At 40.5% G+C, this 23,680-nt stretch overlaps 1 protein-coding gene across 1 annotated transcript in view; it reads left to right on the plus strand.

Annotated features, from left to right (window-relative positions):
• Positions 1-10,828: 10,828 nt before the first annotated feature.
• The window catches only part of GLDC (glycine decarboxylase), a gene marked incomplete at both ends in the record, with an annotated part of 46,109 nt that continues 33,257 nt past the window's right edge, over positions 10,829-23,680 (plus strand). Inside the window, 3 exons of the mRNA XM_082497987.1 lie at positions 10,829-10,852; positions 10,985-11,063; positions 20,540-20,675. Coding sequence (XP_082354113.1) covers positions 10,829-10,852; positions 10,985-11,063; positions 20,540-20,675 — 239 coding nt within the window. The remainder of the gene's footprint in view (positions 10,853-10,984; positions 11,064-20,539; positions 20,676-23,680) is intronic.

A 23,680-nucleotide genomic window follows, 5' to 3' on the forward strand; every position in this document is an offset into this window, starting at 1 on the left:
AAGGGACCTTGAAGATCATCTAGTTCCAACCCCACTGCCATGGGCAGGGACGCCTCCCACTAGACCAGGTTGCTCAAAGCCCCATCCAGCCTGGCCTTCAACACCTCCAGGGATGAGGCATCCACAGCTTCCCTGGGCAACCTGTCCCAGTGTCTCATCACCCTCAGAGAGAAAAATTTCTTCCTAATATCTAATCTAAATCTACCCTCTTCCAGTTTGAAGCCATTCCCCCTTGTCCTATTATTACCTGCCCTTGTAAAAAGTCCCTCTCAAGCTTTCTTGTAGGCCCCCTTCAGATACTGCAAGGTTGCTATAAGGTGTCACCGGTGTCTTCTCTTCTCCAGGCTGAACAAGCCCAACTGTCTCAGCTTTTCCTCCTAGGAGAGGTGCTCCAGCCCTCTGATCACCTTTGTGGCCCTCCAGACCCCCCCCAACTGGTCCATACCCTTCTTATGTTGTGGGCTCCAGAGCTGGACGCAGTATTCCAGATGTATGTTAACTCCATGCAATATTTTCAGGTCTCTTCATCCATTGTCCATTTCATTTCTTCTGTTCTTTTCTGCTTAGTAATTACTGAAATTTTCAGACTAGTTTATAAGCAAAAGTTCTTAGAGAAGTATGATACATATTACTTGGTACTGGTCAGAAATTTAAAACGGAAAGTAGTGATTTTTCAGGTTCTGCTATCTGCTTCTTAATAATGGGTGACCTGAGTTTAATTCTTTGGTTATTTCTTATATGACTAAAGGACTTAATACAATGAAGTATACAATACAGGGAAGCAGAAAGAATCTTTTTTTTTTTTTTGTATTTCATTGCCACTATTGCATTTTATTACTTTAAGAGCTTCTGAGTACGATGTCCCATTTAACAACGCATATTGCTTACCTTGATTGAAAATCGCTTAGGCAAAAGATACAGACTGTGTTAGTCAACGCTCCCTGATCAGTGTTTTCCCTATGAATGAGCCTAGACTGTTTCTTTGGAAAGACATATTTCTTCCCTTTAATTTTAAAGCAGTAAGGAGGATTGTGGGTTCTTTTGTTTCTGGAAGCTCCTTATGCTCACATGGCAGAGATTACCATGGTGGCACACGGTTCTAAAAAGCAGTTGTCATTCAGATGAGGAAGTGCAATTGTGCTCTTTCCCTCTGCAAAACTTTCAGAGACCCTATTTCTGGTTTATGTTAACCTTAATCAAGTAAAAAGTAAAGGTGAGTTGGTCCTATTATTTATTTCAGCTTTTTAAAAAGATTGCCAAAGACAGAGTTGCATAATGCCATTTTGCAATTGGTAAACGTAAGCACAGAGAAGATACATTTTAAATATTTGCACTTAGGCAGGCTAATATATTAGCACTGTTAGAAGATGGTGATCTCTAACATTCTCATCACTACAGTAATAAATTAACAGATTGATCTTGATTAACTCAGTGCCCATTGGAAAACCAAGATACACATTTCATATTAATCCATGAATAACAGGTATAACGTTCTATAAGAGCAGGTGTAATATGAAACTATATGATTTTCAGATGCTAGTTCTATGGAAGCTCCATCTCCCTCTTGCTTCTGTTCATCTTTTAGTTAACATTTTGCCATGCCATTCTTTAAGAGAATTGAGAAAATTATATGAAATAGTGGGTCCTTTCTCTATCAACATTATGTTAAAATACAGCAAATGAATTGTTAGTAGCACTCAAGATTTCTCAGCTTCCCCCATCATTGTGTACTGCCATGCTATTTTGATTACAGATTATGACCTATCATCTGCTATATTTTACATCCAAACAAAATGAAACACTGAAAATAATGAAATGAAGATTTAGGATTTCCTTTGCAGGTTTAGTCTAGTCTCTAGATATATGCATTGGAATAAGTTTTTAGAATATTTCAAGTCACTGTTGTCTCCCTAGAGCACATACATTTAGCAAGTAGGTAGTTATTTGATTTTTGTTTTTCCTCAGTGCTACACTTATTATTATTCCTAACTCCCCTGTTTTTTCTCTTATTCTTTGCCACTGGTCAGTCCTGTCTCTATCTCTACTCTCACCAGTTGCTTATTCCATCATCCTCCTTCCACATAAACCATGCTGACTGTGACCAGCATTTGCTATCCACTGTGGTCTGTAAACCAGGTATCCCAAGCTGCGTTTTTCAGATTGTTGCTGCATTCTGCCTTCCAGTTGCTCCTCAAAGTCTGAGCATTATTCCTTCTCCACCTGAATAAGGATTTTACCTCACCATACTGCACTAAATAACAAATTTCTGAATTAGTTGCCCTCATTATCATGCTAAAGAGTCCTGTTAAGAGGCAAAGTAAGTTGATACAGCACTGTAACAACATTATTGCGTGGCTCTTTGGCCACAGATGCAGAATCACGGCTGTACAAATCACGTGCAATCCCTGAGGGATTCAGGGAGCATAAGTGGATGGTAAGTCATGGTCAGATCATGCCATCCCAAGGTAAAGCATGCTCACTGTAGCTGGAATGTTTGCAGCAGATATGGCTGAGTCCTAAGAAGCCTCTAGGAAATATATGTGAACTGATCTGTTTAAAAGCTTGTATTTTAGCCACATTTGGTAGTTTTACTTTTCATTTTTTTAAGACAAGCAGTAAAAAGACATCTAATACCAGAACTAGGCCATTGCAACATTTCAAGCTTTTTCTAAGTTATATGTTAACTAAGACATTATGTAACATTAAAGTATTTATTCAGTTTTGATTTCAGAGCCAGATTCTTCAGTGCTAATTCAATCTTGGTCTGTGTTTAAGAGCTCACATAGCTGTGTTCATTAGGACTTTGTAAAATATCAGATACTATAATTGATTCCAAATGTACTTCAAGAAGATGGCTGAACCAACCTTAGCAGCCGTTGATTGGTTGTCAGAAGAACCAGTTCCATTTCTTTCACTCCACTATCCTGGTTGTGCAGTCCTGCATCCTACTTGTACTGACTGCAATACTGATCTTCTGTGATCCTTCAGCGGGCCAGCTAAATTTATTCAGCCAAGAAAAGCATTCCCCTTTTTAGGCTGGTCTCGGTATAATGAAATCTTAGATTGATTCAATCAGAAAATTAAACTTCATCTTCATATATGGGCAAATCTGTGTATATGTAGGTATAGTCAGACCGTGGTCAAACAAAATGCCATAACTGATTATAGGCCACCTAGAATCCGATAGAGAGTATGTTTTGATGGAATTGCTTATTTCATTTGCAGAACTGTTTTAAGGAATCTCTTAAAATCATAAATCATGACAGCTCTGGAAGCAGAAGCCCACTTTAAGCAGATGAGGACTTAGGAACTCCCCTAGAAGCTTTACAGTGTAAGGAACTGCAGGATTCCTTCTTCCCAAATCTTTTGCTTTGAGCTGCATAGTGGAAAGATGTATGCCTTTATTGGAATTTCTGTGATTTATAAAAAGGGCTTCATAAACCTTTGCCTCAAACATAGCAAAGGAAAATGACTGTAATTTATTTCCTATTGCTGAGGGACCTTCTTCAAACTCTGGAAAAGACAAAAGCACTGAAAGATGAGGAGCTGTGATCTGATCTTGCAAAGGGGGGAGCATTTTTATTCAATGTTTTTCAAGCTAATGTTTGGTTTCATTAACACCTGTTGAACTGAAAAACCAGACAGACATCTGAGATCTGAGATATTTTCTTGAAAGAAAAGAAAAAGTTAAGTTTTTGCTGGAGCTGTCATCTCAGCAGTTTGTATTGGCGTGCTACCTGAAGTACAAACAAAGGTTATAATTCCATTTCTAATGTAAAAAATAACAAAATAAACCCCCATGCATGTGCAAAAGTGAGTCTTCTGAAAAGTAACCTTTTAGACTTCCTGAATTTTCAAAATCTGCGTACTCTGTTGCATAATACCTTTAACTCCTAGATAAGAATAAAAGAGGACAGATGTTTATTTCCCAAAGAATATCTCAGTACCTTGTCGTCATGATACACCTGTTAGGGTCAGCAGTATACAGTTCTCTCCATGACAGAGAGAACTTTTTTATTGCCTAATAAAACTAGATTGGGCAAGAGAAGTTCTTGCAACGCAATGTCTATTACATAGGTTTTCCTAATAGATAACTTCTACTGATATAAAGTATTTGCACAGGCAATGCTGTGATCATATAGTCATATTCAGTATTTAAAAGCCAATGGACACAAATAACATGATAAGAGGTTTAACGTATCCAGTATAAAGTAACTGAATTTGCATTGAAGGTCTATCAAGTTTACCTTTGAACCATGTTAAAGAAGAGCTAGAGACAAAAAGAAAGACTAGAAAATCACCCGCTGAGCAGCAAATAATTCTGATGTTGTAAGAAGTATACAGTGTAGATCCTCCTAGCCTTCTCCTTTGGAAGGTTTACAGAGGACAGTGGTAGGCGTTTGTCAGGATTGGCAGTAGATTTTGATGAATACATCTGTTAGAAATGGCAGTGATAACAACAAAAATAAAACCCACTACCATCTATTTGACTGTAATCCTACAGTTTTCAGGAAGGAGAGGTGTTTACCATGGAGACGCAGCAGCAGCTTCCCTGCTTGGCCTTGTGTCACAGAGATGTCTGGCAGTTCAGTTGATCACAGCATGAGGGAGCAAGCTAGCAGACGGAGAACAAACCAGTGATGTTTGGAGTTGATTCGCTTTATCTCCTCTGTGGATATCCCAATTCCAAACATAAAAGGAGGTGGAGTAGGAGAAAGGTTTAACTTGTGTTGAAGGGTTAGGAGACCTTTTTCTTGCCAGAGGACTGGAACCTAAAAGCCTGTGGGCAAAGCCAGCCTAGAGTCCCTTCCTAACCACACGGTTGTTTCAGCTGCTACAAGAGAAAGTCAGGGCCACAAGTGTACCTGTTGGACCTACTGGCCCTGACAAGCCTCACCCAGGTCACCCACTGCCCATGAACCCAGGGTCTTCGTTTCATCTCAGCCCCAGGCCCTCAGCTGTCTTGCCAGAGCAGTGATCTCCAGACTAGTTTGGCCCTGCTGTCTGGATGGACCTCAAACCAACACGGTAGCCAGTTTGTCTCCTGTATGGGTCCCTTGGATGTCTATTGTCCACTGTGTCTAACCCCGTCTGCCAAATGGACTTCAGATTCAAGCCGAAACTTTGTCTTTAGTCCGATCTCTAGTCTCTTCTCCTTTTGGTCTTGCCTGGAGTCTCTGGATGGACCCTGGATCTGATTGATCATTTGTCTGGGACTGTCAGTGGATCCTGCTACCAGTACCTGGATCACCCTGCTATGACCAGACCCTGTGCAACCATGCCCTGCCAGGGACCACCCTGCCTACTCTGGAGACTCCTCTTACTCCTGGAGGACCTGGTCTGCTCTGAGGGAACAGTAGGCCCTCACTGCTCCTTGACAGGGGAAATGGAGAAACCACACTAACAACATATAGTACCTCAAAAACCTTCAGACACTTGCCTTCTTCAGCCATTTGCCCACACAAGAAATGGGATTGGAAGGACTTTGCTCCAAGGTTAATATTCAAGGATACTTAGATGTTCCTATCTTCCACATGTCTTTTCTTCTGAAGTCTTAGGGATTTTTTTAACTCCTCATTTCCTTCCTTTCTTCACAGTGCTGTACTTGCTTATCAGAGCTCTCTATGTCATTCTCCCTTGTCAAAAAGATCATACTGACAATTTATTTGATAAGAAAAAGAAACCTATATTTGAATATTTAAACATCAATAGAAAAGGTAGTAGATTATATATCCCCCTGCATCTGTGAATGTATATCCAAGAAATATATACAGAGCCTAAATAGTTTTGCTTGCTACATTCATTTTGAAGAGGAGAAATACATTTGATTACACACAGTTTGTTGTACCAATATTTAATTATTATTCCTTTGTGATATGAAATATACTTTGAGATTTATGATATAGAGTTGTAGAATATTGTAGGCCTGCTCTATTGATCTAGCAAGTGTGGAACATTATAGCAGATTTGTTAAGGATTGTATTTTGAACACCAACTAAAATGAAAGCTGCACCATGAAGACACTGAAGGTATGGATGTGCATGTGAGTAAAAACACTTCTTTGGGAGGAAGCACACTTCAGTTTCACTAAAGTTCCAGTTTATCAAATAACTGAAAACAAACAAGATTTGAAATTACATGAAGTGTCAGCTCTAATCAAGGTGCAGGGATACTTCTGAGTTCAGAACAAATAAAAGCTTGTATCACGCAGGGACTGTCAGTTAAAGAAGATTTGCTTAAAAGCTTGAATATATATTAATCTAACATTAAGATGTTTACATAGCAAAAATCTCACTGAGGAAGCATGACTATGGTTCCTAAAGAAGCAACAGGATAGTGTGTTTATCTGGTGTGATAATGTTACCTGGTCTTTTGTGGAGGGTGGCAGCTCAAAACCCAAACCATTATGATCTATGAGAAATCCACCACATCAGCTGTGTTATCTTACGTACTAATGTGTGTTTTATTTTATGATCCAGCTGTAGTCATTGAAAAAATAGTAGTGGGTAAAGACTGCAAAAACAGCTCCTGGCCCATTGGCAACAGCGGCTGCATTAAAGCCCCTGAGGTTTGTTATGGATTCAGGAATATGTAGTTGACTGGCTATCCACCCTCAACACGACATTGCTGATCCTACTGCATATTCTGATGTTTGTGTATCAGAAGAACACGTCATCAAAATATTCTGTTAAGTTCAGGGACATGAAAACTGTTTCCTGGGTACGTATTGCATGCAATTTGTGGAGCTCTTAAATTTTGCTGGTGTAAAGGGATCAAAAAACCAAACAGGTGGCAATTCAGCCCTCACTCAGTAAATACTGGCAGATGCACTGGTGAGAAGTAACTTTTTTGCCCCACTAGTGGCAATTGGTAACTGCTTGTGAAAGAAGTTTGATGTATTGCTACTTTACTTAAATAGTAAGTTTAGGAATAAAATTAAGTAGTTCCTGGCTAACATCTTTATGTATAATGACAGCTATAGTGCTTTTTAAATCTTAAGTAAAGAATCATGTTATAGATTAAACATTCCATAAGGAGAAAAAACTGTCAAAAAGATGTCACAAATTAAAAGGTAGAAATGTTTACAGTACAAACCCAAAAGCAGGAACAACTGCATATTTTACCTTTTATTCTCTAAGGACTAAAATATTTTATTTGATAACAAGCATATGTATAAAATATGCATAAAAATATGTTTGTAATCTGTCTCCATTTACATATATAAGGATTGGTGGTGGGAAATTATATATGTGTATATATATACATAAATCCTCTAAACCATTATCATTAGAAATTGAGGTGATCTTCAATATTGAATTAGATACAGCTAAATTCTTGCACCCCTTGTGCCCCTGCATTTTAAGATTATTTCATGATAAGAAAGGTAAAGTGTTAATGGTTAATGAGAGTGTCCTCTATCTAGATTGACACTTAAAATAAGCCTGGCAATTAACAGACCATTTGGTAGGCATTCTTCACCTGATCTGTTAGAGACTTTTGAAAATACTGATGATGGCCGGTAATTTTCTTAGAAATGGAAGCAGACGCGGTAATTTAAACTGCTAAAACCTTTCTTTCTGTTGAGGAATTTCTGCAGAAAAAAAATCTAGCATCAGGACAGAAGTCAGCATATGTTGGAGTCAGTCTGTACTGATACCCGCATGATTTGTTGGGGTTGTTTTTTTGTCAATTGTTGCAATGTCCTTAACATTGTGGGTGTTTTTCATTACTGTAAGGAATAGTAGATTGAGAAAGAAAGGATTATAAAGTTACTGCTCTTGAATAGCAAGCTGTTTTATTTATTCCACTAACAGTTTACATGGGTTCAGTTGGCAGCTGAACAAATTTGGGAAAAAAGCACGTTGAGAACTCCTAAGTGCAGAAATCTCAGGATGCTAACTGGCTGTAGAAATACTTCAGAGTGCCATCAGTACATCTTTGTATTCTAGTCCAGTATTCCTCCTTAGGTATCTGTAATTGGTCAGTGTCAGAAATAGGCTATTGTTGTAGATAACACTATAGTCAGACGCAGTTTTTAAGTTCTGCGATACAGTGGTGCAGAAGCACATCAGCTGGAATAGACAATCAGCTTAGGGTGATAGGAGGGAACTGAAGTGAATCTCAAAAAAATACAACACTATTTTGTTATTGTGATAGTTTTTGGCTTAAAGGAGCGAAGAATGGTTGTTCCAACACAAACCTTGTAGTATTAGAATTGCAATACAGTTTTTAACTAAATCACAACTGGAGTCAAGACAAATTGCAGGACTTTTGTCCTTCTTACTGTGGCATTCAAATAAAAGTAAAAAATATGAATCTTAAGAAGAGTGCATATGCTGCGTTACTTGAATTTAACTGATATAGGACATTCCTCTTCATAATTTTGTGCTTTATCAAACAAAACTGGCATCCCTAGCAGCTACATAGCAAGTCACTTGATGTCAGCTCATTAGGTCAAGACATACCCATCTCTCAGCTTTGCGCAAATAGCTTTAATAGCAAGACACTGGTTTGCAGTGCTGTCCTCTCTTCCAGAAAACCTCCTTCCTTCTGCTGATGTACATACAGAAAACAGCTGATTTGTTGGCTATGTACTTTGAACTGATATATTTATTTGAAGCTACAAGATTAGGGTTCGTTAATTTAACACCAAAGTGTCATTCACATTTGACATCAAAGCTCCATTTTCTATTGCATCTCTTGTTCAGGATTCCTGTTTTGCTTGTTAAGGCCTTAATACAGTCTTCAGGAGGCAGCTAGAGAGCTGGCTAACTGATCAAGCACATAAGCCATGCTTGTATGCCTGCCACAGTAATTGCATGCAGCCCATGCTAAAATAGCCTGTGCTGAGTTTCTGAAAGAGAAAGCTTTAGCCATCGAGTGGCTTAACAAACCACTCCAGATGTATGACTCTGCTTTCCAGATGAAGTGGACATGCCTTGACATGACTGCCTTGTTGACCGGCACATCTCCCCAGTCTTCCTCCTCCTAAATATAGTTTTCAAATTGAAGCAAAACTGGGTTTAGTTCTAGAAGAGCCAGAAATGTGGATAGAAAATACGTATTTGGGGATGTTTGGGGTGCTTGTCTTCCCTCCCAGCCTCACTTCCTATAGCACTACAGGCAACAATAAAACTCTGGCCCCACATTGAAAAAAAACCAATTCTATCAAAGTTACTATTACTGGTGAGCTGACTGTAATGCAGCTTATTTCCTGTGAAATATCATCCTGCTATTGCCTGCCAGAGTAAAGGGATGAATTTTTAAGAACACTTGCTATTTGGATAAATTCTGCAAGAATATTTGGACAAAATCTGTAAATCATTTTGAAAAGCTTTGGAAGTGCTTTAAAAAGAAATTGGTTTAGGTACAAAATCATAACAGGAACTAATTTGTTACTGTCATAGTTTTAATGTATTTCTCTAATATCTCTATTCACTTTTGTTACATTATCTCAAGTTAAAAGTCAAAGTCATAGCAAAGTTTTAATTTCCTTCATGTTACGATCGTATTTATAAAGATTTATATTTATTTATAAAGAAGCAAATTATATAGGAGAAACACCTTAGCTGTTTGAAGTGAGCTTCATCTCATCTTAGTGTGTAACTTGGGGATCTCTCACTCTGAAACCAGGGACTTAAGTCATTACTCCACATACGCACTGGTGTAAGTTACGGGAGCCTATGCCAGCACAACAGGGCAGTTTAGATAACTCAGACTGTATCAGAGGAGTAGTTCCATGTTTACTACAGAAATGGAGAGCTTGCCTGTGTCAGTGTGAAGTCAATTTATTTTTAGGTTCGTAAGTAGTGATTAGTGATTTCATTAAATTCGGAAGGCAGGCAGTAAATCTGTGATACAATTAAGATGAAATCAATGTATGTCTTGGGAATATATTTTTATCTTTCATTGTCACTCTGTTTAAATGTTGATGCAAATACACATCGTCAATGTTGCTACACTTGGTCCTCTTAACAAAGATAAGAGTTCGTAAGGTTGCTGGTATTACCCTCAGGGACACAGAACAGAAACAGAGGGAAAAGTGGGTTCCAGTTAACCTCTCCGCAACCCAAGCCTAACATCACCAGAAGTTAAGGCAGTAATAAAGTTGACCCGCCACCCCCCGCCCCCAACAGCTACAGAAAGTGGCATGTGTTATTCCTCCCAAGGCTCGCAACTCGAAAGCAAGTCCACGCTCTGCTGCAGAAACACAGACACCCTCTTTCCACCCGAGCCAGCCTTTTGTGGAGGAAAATCCCGTTTCCTAGGAAAATCACCACCAGGGTCTACCCAGGCGAGCCGGGAGCCGGGCGGGAGGGGGGGAGGGGGGAGCAGCGCCGCGTCCGAGCCGTCCGTCCCGTCCCGTCCCGCCCCGCCCCGCCCCGCCCCGCCGCGGGGATGCTCAGGAGCCGGTGTTGGCGGAGCGGGGTCAGGGCCGCCCGGGACGGCCCGGGGAGGGGGGGAACGGGCGGGCAGGTGGCGGCGAGGCGGGGCGAGCGCGGCGCCGCCCCCGGGTCCCATTGGCGCCGGCGGTGGGGGGCCGCGCCGCGCCGCCCCCCGCGCTCAAAGTGTGGCTGCCCGGCGGCGGCGACAGGGGGACGGTGACGGCGAGGCCATGCAGAGCTGCGGGCGCTGGTGGGGGCGGCTGGTGGCCCGCGGGGCGCCGCGGCACCTGCGGCCGGTGTCGGTGGGGGGGGGTCAGCGGCGGTGGGGCAGCGGCGGCGGCGGCGGCGGCGGCGAGGCGGCGCGGTGCATCGAGCAGCTGCTGCCGCGGCACGATGACTTCTCCCGGCGGCACATCGGGCCGCGGGAGCGGGAGAAGCGGGAGATGCTGCGGGCCGTCGGGGTGCAGGTAGGTGGCCGCGGGGCGGAGGGGTCCTCCTCCCTGGTTGCGGGCTGTGGCGGCCCCAGCACCATCCCCGCCACCCCCCCGTGCGGTGGGGGTGGGGGGAGCTAATAACGGCGTCCGGTCGCCTCTTTGCAGACCGTCGAGGAACTGATGGATAAAACCATCCCGGCCAGCATCCGTCTCCGGAGGCCGCTGAGGATGGATGACCACGTCTGTAAGTGACCGCATGGCCTGGGATGTCCCACCCCACCCCCCACCCCTTCCGCGGGGCTCAGCCCTGCCCACCCGTCCCCTCAGCGCCGGCGGGGCAGGACTTGGGGTGCTGTGGGGTGCTGCCCCCCACCCCCCACCCCACCCCCAGTGTCCCCGGTAGGACGTGTCCCGAACAGCCCTTCCCGCTGAAGTAGAGCGCAGGGTGAGACTTCAGTAAGCGTAGCGGGACCGTCACCGAGGCTTTAAGCTGCACAGACCAACTCGGTAGTGTAGTTCGGGTGCTGCGTCCCTTGGTCTGGGGTTGGGAATCGGTAGGAAGGTGCCTGTGGCAGACCCGGGGCTGCCCGAAAACCCTTTTTTTTGAGCTGAAGTGCTACTACAGCGCGTTGGCTTTGTGCCGCTAGTCTGATACGGAGGGAAAAGTGCAGCTGAAAATCGTCCCCGTAGTGTGGACTGTGGCTTCAAATGGGGCGCTTGTCTTTTGTTGGCCCTTAGTTTCTCCAGGGCTTCTTTGTTGTCGTCATGTCGTGTTCTCCCCCCTCCCCCCATATAACCTGTGTATTCTAATAACATGCAAAACCCGTTGTCTCCGTTATACGGACTAGTGGCTATAGCGTTTTGAATTGCTCTGATTGAGCGTTTTGAATCGCTCTGAGACGGGTAAACTGCAGGAATACAAAACATCTGAGCCAGCAATTGTGGCACTACAATAATTCAGCAAATTGCTGTAGCAAACTTGATGGGATCTGGTGAGTTTCTAGACATTAGCGTTTTTAAAAGTTAGCAATTGCAACACAAAATTTCTATCTGTGTCACTGTGATCCTGATAGATACCTGTGAACATCATGCTGAAAATTGCGTGACTGAAATAAACCCTTAAAAATGCACCTACCTAAACAATTCCACAGAGACTTAACAAAGCTCAGTGGCCATTCAGATTGTGGAGTCAATTACATCAGTATTAACTTTGTGTTTGTATCAGGATCCTTTGCCTGATTTGTAGAAAATTTTGTCCCTTTCACTGGCTGTTTTTCACTGCTCATCCGTGGGCTGTAACTTGAGTGTAAACTTCAGGCCTGCAGCTCCGGTGAGATTCCCGGCCAGTTCAATCTGGTTGCTCCAAGATGACATCACGCACGAGAGGCAGCGTAACAATGAACAGCCAGGAAAACGAGAGCCTGAAAAGACAGATTCTAGCCAGGAGGGATACAGCGTTGACTGAAAGTTTCTACTTCTATAATGTTTTATTAGTACAGTGGTATTTTGGTAACTGCCCATCCTAATAAAATGGAGGGGGGAAGAGGAGTAGAGAAGTGGAATTTAATCACCTTCTTCTGTCTGTATAATTGCTGCAAGTATTGCTTGGCATAATTTTGTATGATTAATGTATTTTAATGAAGGTACTCCCTGGTTGATCAGTGATTTTTCACTCACCCTCAGACAAAATAACTTTTTAGATTATTGTAATTTTTAGGTCTGTAAGAGGGGTTAAATGTAGATTGTCAGTAAGAACTACTTCTTAAAAACCTTTCTTCCACTTTTTTCTTTTTTTATTTAGTATATGATATTCTGGTGAATTTTTACATTACTAAAACACATAAAAGTGATACAGTACAGTTAGGCATTAAAATAATTGTACATTATTGAAAACTAACCTGGTGATGTCAAAATCTTGATAAACTTTTATGTGTTCTCATGCTGATTTGCATAGGAGTTTTGAAGTGGATGTCTCCTACATTGCTGAGCATTAGCTGATGTCCTGTTGCGTGCAAGTTCTTGCCACAACAGGACCTCATTAGCTAACAGTGTATTTAGCTCACTGGCATTTTGCTCCACTTGCTATGCTGTTCTTGTTCCCTTAGAGTAAACTTTGAAAGAATGTGACTGTGATGCAGAGTCCCCCATTGCACAGCATGCAACAGTGAATTTTCAAAAGAGATGCTTGCATGAGGTACAGAAAACTTTTTGCTGCACACTGCTGCTTTTTCTTCTGCAGCCAGTGTGATGAACTAACTGTTTTCAGTAATTTAATGTGTGGATTTTTGTCACTAGTTTTCCACTGCATTGGTAGCAGAAAACTCCACAGCTTGTAAAAGAAAAAAGCCTCAGCTTAAACGTTGTGCAACTTCACATTGAACGTCTTGTACGTAGGACGCTGAGTAAAACTTGCTTGCTCGTTAATGTACTGTTGGAGAGAACACTGCCTTTTCTAATCACCAGTGTGGGATTTCTTATGTGAACATGGTATATCACTTCTCTATCATATCCCTTGAAATAGAGGGAAATACCCAAATTAGGAAAGTGTCACAAGAACTGTATTCTATTTTAAACATGCTCTTTTTATTTGTATGAAGACAATTTTGCTCCTACCACCCCCCAAACACATACATGCAATGAGAGAACGGGGCAAGGCAATTAAAAATGTGTTGTTCAACTTCGGCATTTATAAAATTTCTAATATGGCAATTCCTAGTGGTTTAAATATACACTTCCACTTTTCTGTATAACTTCAATTAAAAAAATACAATCACAGTGACTCCACAGGTTAGAGTGCAGCTGAATAAATCAGCTGTGCCTGAGCTACTCCTTTGTGTTAGGAAAAGCAGCTGAGCTTGCACTGAAGTCTCATTGAAGTCAATGCTTACAGCTACATTTAGATAACGCAGTCCAAGAAAACCAGGCACACACCATAAACAGTGTGTCTGGGTGAGCATCATAGGTCACTGCAATTATATTTGTGTTTTTTTTTTTTTAAACTTTTACAGCTTTAGGCCTTGTCTTAGGTGTGTTCATTTGATGTATATGTGTATCTTCAAATTTTTATTAGTTGTGACAGTAGGAAAGATTGTTTTGCATTACAGATCCCTTGCTAATATAACAAGTAGTTTAAAAGACACAAAATCAATAGGCTGTGTGTATGTAATAGCAGTAAAAAAAAATACTTCTGTGGATGCAGCTTATATTAAAGAGCTGTTTTAAACGGTACTGCATATTCCACTGCTCAGAAATAAAACCTCCGATTACAGCAGAAGCACAACATGTGTTGTCTTTCCTGGACATTTTAGCACAGCCCTACTCTTCAGTGGAAGAATCAAGCTTCATTACTTCCCTGAAGGATGTAATATATTGACGGGGAAAACCTCTAGTCTTAACTGGACAATTGTTTTGCTTATGTGTGAATGAAAAAGCCATTCTGGTAAATGCTAATCTTTGCTGGCACAAGTGTATCTACACAAGAAATGCATTTTCAATATCTGTTAGTGTTCCTGTATTGGTAGATTTCTTCTTATACATACATGCTCAGTGATGGAGAGGAGAAGGAATGTGGCTTGTGCTAGGAGGTTTCTGAAATGAGTTGCTTCCTTTTGTATGTAATACAGAAGTATCTATGTCCCTGTTTCAACCAAAAAAAAAAAAAAATGCCACTTTAAAAGTGGCTGCTGCCATGAGCCCACTGGCAGTGTTGTAAAAACACCTGAATATGCCACTGAAAGCCAGTAGGGGTGAAACAGCAAAATGTCTGATTTCCTATAACAATACGTTACAGTCCTGTACCTCAACCGATTCTGGAAGAGGGGCTTTTTTACAGTCAGTTTTTTTCTGCAGATACAGTTCAGGGAAAATGTTATTTTGGCCTGTAACTTCTGTTCAGTGGATATTTACAAGGCTCGACATCTGTTTGATACTTAACTGTGATCAGCTGGTATTACAAAGCTTTTTTCCCACTGTCACAGTAAGTAAACTTTAACAATCAGCTTTTCTTTAGGTATTGAAGGTGCTTTAGTACGTATGTAGTGATTGACCCATTTGTAGTAAAAGAACAGATCATCTTATCTAAGAGTAATCCTCTTTTCTTTTATCCCTGCAAACCTACTGTCTGTATCAGTCGTATTTATCCCTGCAATGCTGCTGTCCATCTTTAATTAATGGGTAGCCTTTGTACATGTTATATATTTGCCTTTTTGTTCAGGCTTTGAATATAAAAAAAAAAAAAAAAAAAAGAGTCTACAGACTCTGCCATGATTTTGTTTTCCAAAATATTCCCAGTTACATTCTCAAGTTTTAGAATTTATAATTGTTAGTTTATACAATCTGTGTAAGAAACTAATTGGGTCTCCAGTCTAAACATTTTTAGAAGTGATACAGCTCACAGCAGTTGTATTGTAAGAAAGACTATTTGTATCTTCAAATTTAACTGCTCTTCGTGCGGTTAAGTCTACTTTAACTATGATTTTATATTTAAAATGCCCCTTAAAAATTTATTCTGGATGAGTTTATAATCAGCTCCTGATGTCAGTCAGATTTTTCGGCCGATTTAGTCATTTCAGATTCCCTGCTGCTGGAGTCCACACTGTATGCTTTGGGTGCCTGTAGCAGGGACAACTGCCATCCTCCAGAATGTTGCCACAAGCGTTGCAGCAATCTGCAATACCAGTGGTGGCACTTTGCTCCTCACACTTTGCTCCTCACGGCGCTTTTGGGCTGCTGCTCCTCTGTTTGAAGGCAGCAAGCCGTGGGGGTAAGGAGAAGAAAGGCCGGCACGTTGCTGCCTCTCGGCCCCGGCGTGCATTATGTTCCTCGCAGCATCCTCGGGTTGCCTCTGCAGCCCAGACAGGCTGGGTGAGTGCAGGTGGCCTGAGTGAAAGGAGGAGGTAGCAGATGGCTTTCTGCCCACCTTGTGGGAAGCTGCTGGTCAAACTCAGCACCTGGAACAGGCAATTTTCTTGTGCTGTCCTGCAGCATTATTACATGTCTGACAGTGCTTTGGAACTGTTTTGCTTCAATATAATATAATATGATTTTTTTTTTTTTTTTAACAGAAATCAAATTAATTGCTAAAGCAGGATAAATGAATTCATCCTCTTTTTCTTATATCAACTGTTCTGAAATCTTGCTTCCTTGATCTCAGAAGCTAGATTTTTCTTTTTTTTTTTCAGACCTGACATAATGTGAGCAAAACTATAACAGACTAATAGTCTCCTCCCTTTTGTGTTGTACGTTTAAAGTTGTATAACTCAAACTGCTCCTCCTGTCTTGATTTCTCTCTCTTTTTTTTTTTGGGGGGGGTACCCTATTATTTTGCAGGTATCTCACAAGTTCAAGGTAAATCTACTGTGCAAACTGCTAAAACACTAGCAGAAATAACATTATTACCATCTTATAATCTGATAATTCACTGATAAATCATATTTTTGTGATATATTTTGCTTTTTCTACCTGTGGGTGTAGCAGTCATGAAGTATTCTCACAGAACTACTGCTGGGAGCCTCAGTGAATTTTCTCCACAGTTCTAAGGTAGTAGTGCTGCAAGATCAGTGAACTTTATTCTGGGTACCGTCTTTGATCATATTATCTAATGTGTTGACGAGGGTAATAAAGATCAACTGCAGTCACTTAGCTGGCAATTTTATTTTTTGCTGAACAAGGTTCTTAAAGACTTTATAGTCTACACCCAATAAAGTGAACTCGAAGACATTTCAACCATGTTGTCTTAGAAAACTGGAAGCAAACAGCTGAGTGATGGCCAGTTTCTAACCATTTCTTAACAGTAGTATTTTTTTTTTTAATTTTGTTTGATTTCCCTATTTTGGATATTGCTTCTTTATTTTACCTGTTGCCGGGGAGAATTTAAAAAAAAATATTGGTATTTCAACACAACATCTTGCAAACTGTGTTTTTTCAACCATTTGTGTTGAAGTTTGCCAAAATCCTAGTCTTCATATGTTTTAGCTTTAAATAAATAAATAAATGTTTACCAGGATACACTGTTTCCACTACATATGCTCCAAGGTATATACCTTATACAGCAGAAAAAGTCTGTGTATTTTTGTGGCTTTGGTGACAATTTTGTTGACCAAACTGGAAACTTTGCCACTTCATTTTGAATTTGAAAATGAATTTTTAGGCATACATAAGATCAGTCTTGTGGTTAGCATTCTTCTGCCTTTATACTAATGTTAGTTACTTACAGAGTGACCAATACAGTGTTAGACCCCTTTCACAAAAGTTATTATGGGAATACACTGTTAAAAGCTAGGCTTGGTGGAGTGGTAAATACAGCTGCTGACAGCGGCACGGGATCCTGTTCAGGCTGATGGGGACCTGGGGAGGTCTCCAGCCCCAGCCCCTGCCCAGAGCAGGCTCAGCCTTGTGCTCAGACCAGGTTGCTCAGGGCTTCACCCAGTTGGAATGTGAAACCCCCAAGGATGGGTGCACCACTGTGAAGAGCCCAGCTCTCCTCCACCCCCTCCTGCTGGTGCTGGGGAAGCTGTTAAGAATGGTTCCGTTCCCTTGCTCTCCAGCCTTTGGACCCCAACATATGTGTTAATTTCCGTCACCCTTGTCTACCTTAGTTTACTTGGATCCAGAACCATATCAGTGTAAAGCAAACACTGAATTGTGAAAATTAAACCATCGTAAATCTACATGGACTTACGTTTGGTCTATGGATAAACCAGGCTGTACAGACAAATCAGGGGCTGTCGACTTCTGTTACTCAGGAGTGCGGTTCCTTACGGGCTGCTGCCGTAAAGACATGCTGTGGTGAGCTGCATCAAGGCAGTGTAGGACATAGGGGAAGGAGTGTTCATCCCAGGTCTCTTCAAAGAGGCATACCGAGTGTGAGAGATGGGTATTTGACCCGTACTGCTGCTGTTACCTTCGTAGTGACCAAAGGAGCAGGGTAAGTGAGGTGACACTGGAGTGCAGGGGGTGTGCCCACCAGCATTTCAGCAGTCTGATTAAAACTAATAGCGTAACTGTCTTCACATATAGCTCATAAAAAAATGTAATAATTAAAAATATGCTCTGTTGGGATCTATCAGCACGGCTCTTCTAGGTGGGATGTGGTTCTACTCAAGCTTAATTGCCACCTAAGCTGCTTACGGTCTCGCTGGGCTTTTTTGCTTTGTGCCTAGGACCAGTTTGGAAACTGGTATTATTTCAGGGAACTCTAGCGCAAGTTCAGCGTCTTTGTGTGGTAGTTGTTAGCTATATTTGCTGAGAAATGAGTCTAGAAGAAACATCCAGTTGGGCAAACAAAGGAAAGGCTATCTGGCACAGAGCACAGTATTTGTGGTATGTGTTTACTGCAGAAATCGCACTCTTAATGCATTTTTGTGTGTGACATTGGGCTAGTGAGCAAGTTAAATGATAGCCAACTAAGACTGCATGCAAACTATCTTTCATCAAACTTCTGGTTTGCAAGTGGTAGAGGAAGATCTCTGCAGTGTTAAAACTCTCACTTAAAATAAACAAACAAGCGCAGGTCTGGAATAAACTGTGTGGGAGGAGTATGGGGGAGTGGAGCTGCTCACTATGCTTTAGAAACTTTGCCCTGGAGGTTGCTGAGATCAAGTATAATAAATGCATGACTCTTGAGTCTCCATAAAAAAATTCAGTTTACTGAAAACAAGAAATTAATCTTTATACATTAGATCTAATAGTAACACTGAGTAAAAGGCAGAGAAGAAATGAACTTTGAAGTGAGAACTGAAGATAAGTAAAAAAGTAACTTTGTGGAAGGTATAATGTGACTGTGGAAGGGATTAATTGAAACCCAGAAGATTTAAGAAAAGAAATATTAATCCTTGTGTATGGCATGCAATAATAGCACTTTGAGTGGAAGGAAGAGGAGAGATGAGTTTTGAAATCAGAGCTAAAGTTATAATATCTTTGTTTAGGGCTGCAGAAGAAATAAATTCAAAACCTAGAAAATTATTTGCAACCGGATTCCAGAGCATTAACTGTTTTGACTTGATCTCTCCTGCCTGGAGTAACTTATGGAGAGAAAAAAAGTTTTGAGATGTCCAGGGTCCAGGCTATTCTGCTTTGATGGTTTGTAGCCTCACATTCCAAAGTCTGCTTTTCCAGTTGCAGTGCATAATGAACAGAACTTGGTGCAACTGCCCCAGTACAGCAGTTTCCAAGGTCAGAGTTGGGGAAAAAAGAAAAAAAGGTCTGCTCCCCTCACCTAGGAGGTCTGGTGTCCAATTCCACTCAGGCTGTTAGGTTGGCCAGAGACTGAGGTGCTGGACTGTGTCCAAAGAAGGACAGACAAGCTGGTGAGGGGTCTGGAGAACAACTCTTATGAGGAGAGGCTGAGGGAGCTGGGGTTGTTTAGCCTGGAGAAAAGGAGGCTTAGGGACCTTATCGCTTTCTGCAGCTACCTGAAAGGAGGTTGTAGAGAGGTGGGGAGTAGATCACTTCTCCCAAGTAACAACCGATAGGACAAGAGGAAATGGCCTCAAGTTACACCAGGGGAGGTTTAGATTGGATATTAGGAAAAATGTCTTCACAGAAAGTGTTGTCAAGCACTGGAACAGGCTGCCCAGGGAAGTGGTGGAGTCACCATCCCTGGAGGTATTTAAAAGATGGGTAGACGTGGTGCTTAGGGACATGGTTTAGTGGTGGTTTTGGCAGTGTTAGGTTAATGGTTGGACTCAATGATCTTAAAAGTCCCTTCCAACCTAGACGATTCTATGATTCTATTCTATGATTCTATCTCTCTGCGGAACCTTAGACAGCCTACTGACCGTCTTTCTGCATCCTCAGGTACTAAAATGTTTTGGAAATCTTTCCCTTTGGCAGATGTTGGGCAGCACTATTCATTGACTGCTAGGAACAGGTTGATGGAATGTGATTTTTGCACAGCCTTCAGGACACTGTGAAGTGTGTAGAAGAGAGACCAAAGACTGAACTATAGTTGGAGGAGGGAGGGAGGGAGTGCGAATGCTTTCCATCTGAACATTTCAAAAGCATTCTGTTGTGATTACTCCAAATTAGATAGGCGGACTCATTTAAAAGTTAATCTGAAATGGAATTTGTTAGGCAAGAAATACTGTATTCACACTTTTTTCTTTTTTCTTTTTTTTTTAATAAACTGGTGAAGTATTCTGACACTGAATGAAAAGAACTGTTCCATTTTATCAGCTATTTAGGGAAAATGTGAGAAAATAAAATTACTTAATACTAAGGAATTACTCCTGAGTGCTTGGTGTAAACCCAGTTTGTGCAAATGTGGCTCTGTTAGAAACACAAAATCAAGTTGTGGATAACCATGGCTTCATCCAGTTGTTGATTCTGCAAGGCTTAGCTAATAAAAGGTACCTTCTGAGATATATTTTAATGCACATGCAAGAGACCCAGAATGTATTTTATATTAGCATAAAAAGGGCTCCATAAGCCGTTTTCCTACAGCCGTTTCTCTTGCTATTGTTTCCATGTTGATTGAAATCCTGTTATTATTCGGTTTTTGCCTTTTCCATAATTTTGGCAGAATTTAAACTTTCTTAGAAAATTTTACCAGGTTATTATTTTATCTTTACTGTTCTTGGTTTGCACCTTAGTCTGCTAGTTTTTATGCTTGCATCACTGATGTTGCATTTTTTTTTTACACAGGAGTACAAGGCATTTCAATTAAAAACTGTTTAGCATTATATATAACTGTATTAACTGACATAATTTCTTTTCAATTAGGTGAAAGTGAAATCCTTGAAACTCTATACAATATTGCAAGCAAGAACAAGATATGGAGGTCCTATATAGGCATGGGTTATTACAACTGCTCGGTGCCTCAGCCCATTGCACGGAATTTGTTGGAGAATGCAGGATGGTAATGTACAACATTTTCTTTTTAAATGTCTATCTATAAAAATACGTCTGAAGTTTGTTTCAGCATAGGCAAATATACCCCAAAGCTGTTTTCTTGACTAAGGCTTTCATACATTTGATACTAATGTGTAAGTGTAGGAACTGTGTTGTTCATGCTGAAGCTAGAAAGGAAAAGGAATACTTTTGACTTTAGAAGATGCTTTTCCTGTAAAATATTTCATTGATTTTTGTGACTTCTATTCACAGTTCCTATTTATTATGAACTGAACCAAGAATATTTTTTTGCTTTAAGGAAGTATGCAAACTTAACTCCTAAACTAAAGTAATTCTTTCCTAACTTCTGCCTAAATTTAAACCATCTCCCTCCTCCACTGGTATATGCAGTTTTGGGTGGAGGTAGTTAAATACTATGCAATATTCTGATTATGGTTTTCTTATGAGGAAGTAAGAAGCCTTGAAAATTTTAAAGGCTTTTCTCTTCGTATTTCTTTTTTGATTTTTTTGAAACCAGAGACGTTCAATAGTTTGCATGTGTATTCATGAAGTATGTTGTTGTGAAGAAATAATTCACCGTCTCCTGAAAATATGTAGACAGCAGTACTGGATAATTCATTTCTGAAGAGGCTGAGAATATTGTACTTTGTTCTCATCACCCAGCTGACATTTCAGTTTTTTGGGACAAGCAAAAGAATAGCTTGTCTGACAGACTTGAATTTGAATGTTATTGGTTTGGTCGTTGGGATTTTTTACTTAATTGTGAAAAGGAAAATATGTTGATGCATTGATTTATATCTTACGAACACCATTAATCTAAATAATAATGGAGTTTTGTCTCGTGATGTACTTTTTCTGACAGAGGCTCTAAAGCTTGATTATAAATACTCATTTAGCATTGACATTTCTCTAAAGAACTGTAACTCTGAATTGATGCAACAGGAAAACTAAATTTAATGTGGAGTCTCACTTTCCAACAGACTGAATGCCACTGCTACCCTTTTGTTTAGAAGTTCCTGTATCTCTAGTCAGTAACATCCTTTTTTTCGTACCATATTAAAATGACTGTCATCTTTATTACTAATTTTTATTTTAATAAAAGCAGTATTTAAAGGTTATATATATGTAAAAAAAAAAATCAAACAACCAAACAAACCAAAAGAGTGAAATTAGTCAGTATAAAAAGCTATTGTTACTTAGATGCTATATTGTTTTTTACTTTGGGTTGCCATGAATGGGTCTATGTATCTGTAGACCTTCAAGTCTATGTATTATTGGATTTGTCTGCTCTATTTGCATCTCAAACTTTTGAACTGATGAAAAAGTTGCACAGTTTGGGTTCCAGGAATCTATGCAGTAAGTCCATACAGTTTTATTTGACCATATGCCCACCTGCTTTTTGCAAAATACGCAATCTAAATATTTCAGTACAGTGCCACAAAACAAACAGTCTGTTGCTAGAGGCAAAAATAAAAATGGTTAAAAAGTAAGTGGACCAAAATGAACTGCATATTTTTAAATACTAAAAAATTGTATAGTGTTAATGAAACAACCGGGAGAGTCTACCCAGAAATCTGTTCTTGGAGTGTCCAGTAAAGTCAGACTAGGTGGCAAAAAGCTAGACTTTTAAATGGCTGAAGTGAAGGCTAAAATGTTTGTTGGGGAGAGGGTTTATGTGTATGCGTGCAAAAGCAGCTATACACGCTTTATGGAAGCTGTTCAAGAATTCAGACCTCTCCTTACATCTGCTGAGTGTGTGACACTTTCCATGCTAACACACTTCACAGTGCAGCTCCAAGGGAAGTGCTGCAAGCGGAGGCTTATTGTTTCTGCTCAGTTCTGCCTCTCACATGACTCGTAGTTCCTTGTTGCTTGGTATTTGTTAGAGCAAAGCTTGCATTGGAATACAACATAAGTTTATGAAAGATTGTTCATAGAAGTCTGCAGACACAGAAGTGAAGGGCTTCACAGTATTTAGGACACGTGAACATGCTAAGAGGAGGTAGGAAGCAAAGGGGTAGATTTCAGGGGGAGACTGTAGATTTCAGGGGGAGACTGTACAAAAATACAAAATGTATTTTTGGCTGCAAATGAGACTACTGACCCATACTGCTTGCTTTAGAAGATTACCACAAGTCTTCCCATATCTCAGATTCTCTTAAGAAAATACTCAACACTGTTGAAGTTTTAAAATTTTTGAAGCTTTTGGGCAATGATCTATAATATCTCCATTCACAATGAAAGCTGAATAGCTTAATTACTGTGACATAAAACTGTCTGACCAAAACCATACACTAATAAGTGCCTGGGAAGTCATCATGCAGGAATTTCTTGTACTGGTAGCTTTAGAAAAGCATCCTTTTCTTTTAAGTCTGAATCCCAGTTTAACTACTTCTGTAGTCATGAAAGAAACAATTTCAAAACATTTGGGGTAGATATTTTTCAGATTTTTTATCCAAAGAACACTTTGAAAATTAGAGAACAAGCAAAGAAATTTTATTGTGGACCTGAAACGCTGCAGTTAAGATTCCAGTCTTCTACGTGAGGGATTAGACTTAGTCACAGAAGGTAGAGGATAAGTGTCCCTTATTTTTGATACTTGATTTCCTTGGTCTTGGTTACTGGCTGCTGATAACATGTCATTGTTCCTAGCAATCTGTGACTAACAGTTCCATGCTAACATGGGATGGAAGTATTTTCCATACACTAATTAGTTGATATTACCAAAAATATTAGCCTATTTTTTTCCAAACAAATAAATAGCAGGCCAATGTGCAATTTACTTTCTCTTTAGAACAACTCAACTCTAAAATGCAGGCAGAAGGATTTTCTGGGGGGCATGCCACCAATTATGAGACTTTCAGCACAGACCCCTTCAAATATATGAATACCTGTCCTGCTGTTATCACGGAATCATGGAGTTTTCAGAGTTGGAAGGGACCTCTAGAGATCTAGTCCCACTCCCCTGCCAAAGCAGGATTGCCCAGAGCACATTACTCAGGACTGCATCCA

Source organism: Vanellus vanellus (genome assembly GCF_965231255.1).
Source record: "Vanellus vanellus genome assembly, chromosome: Z".
NCBI lineage: Eukaryota > Metazoa > Chordata > Aves > Charadriiformes > Charadriidae > Vanellus > Vanellus vanellus.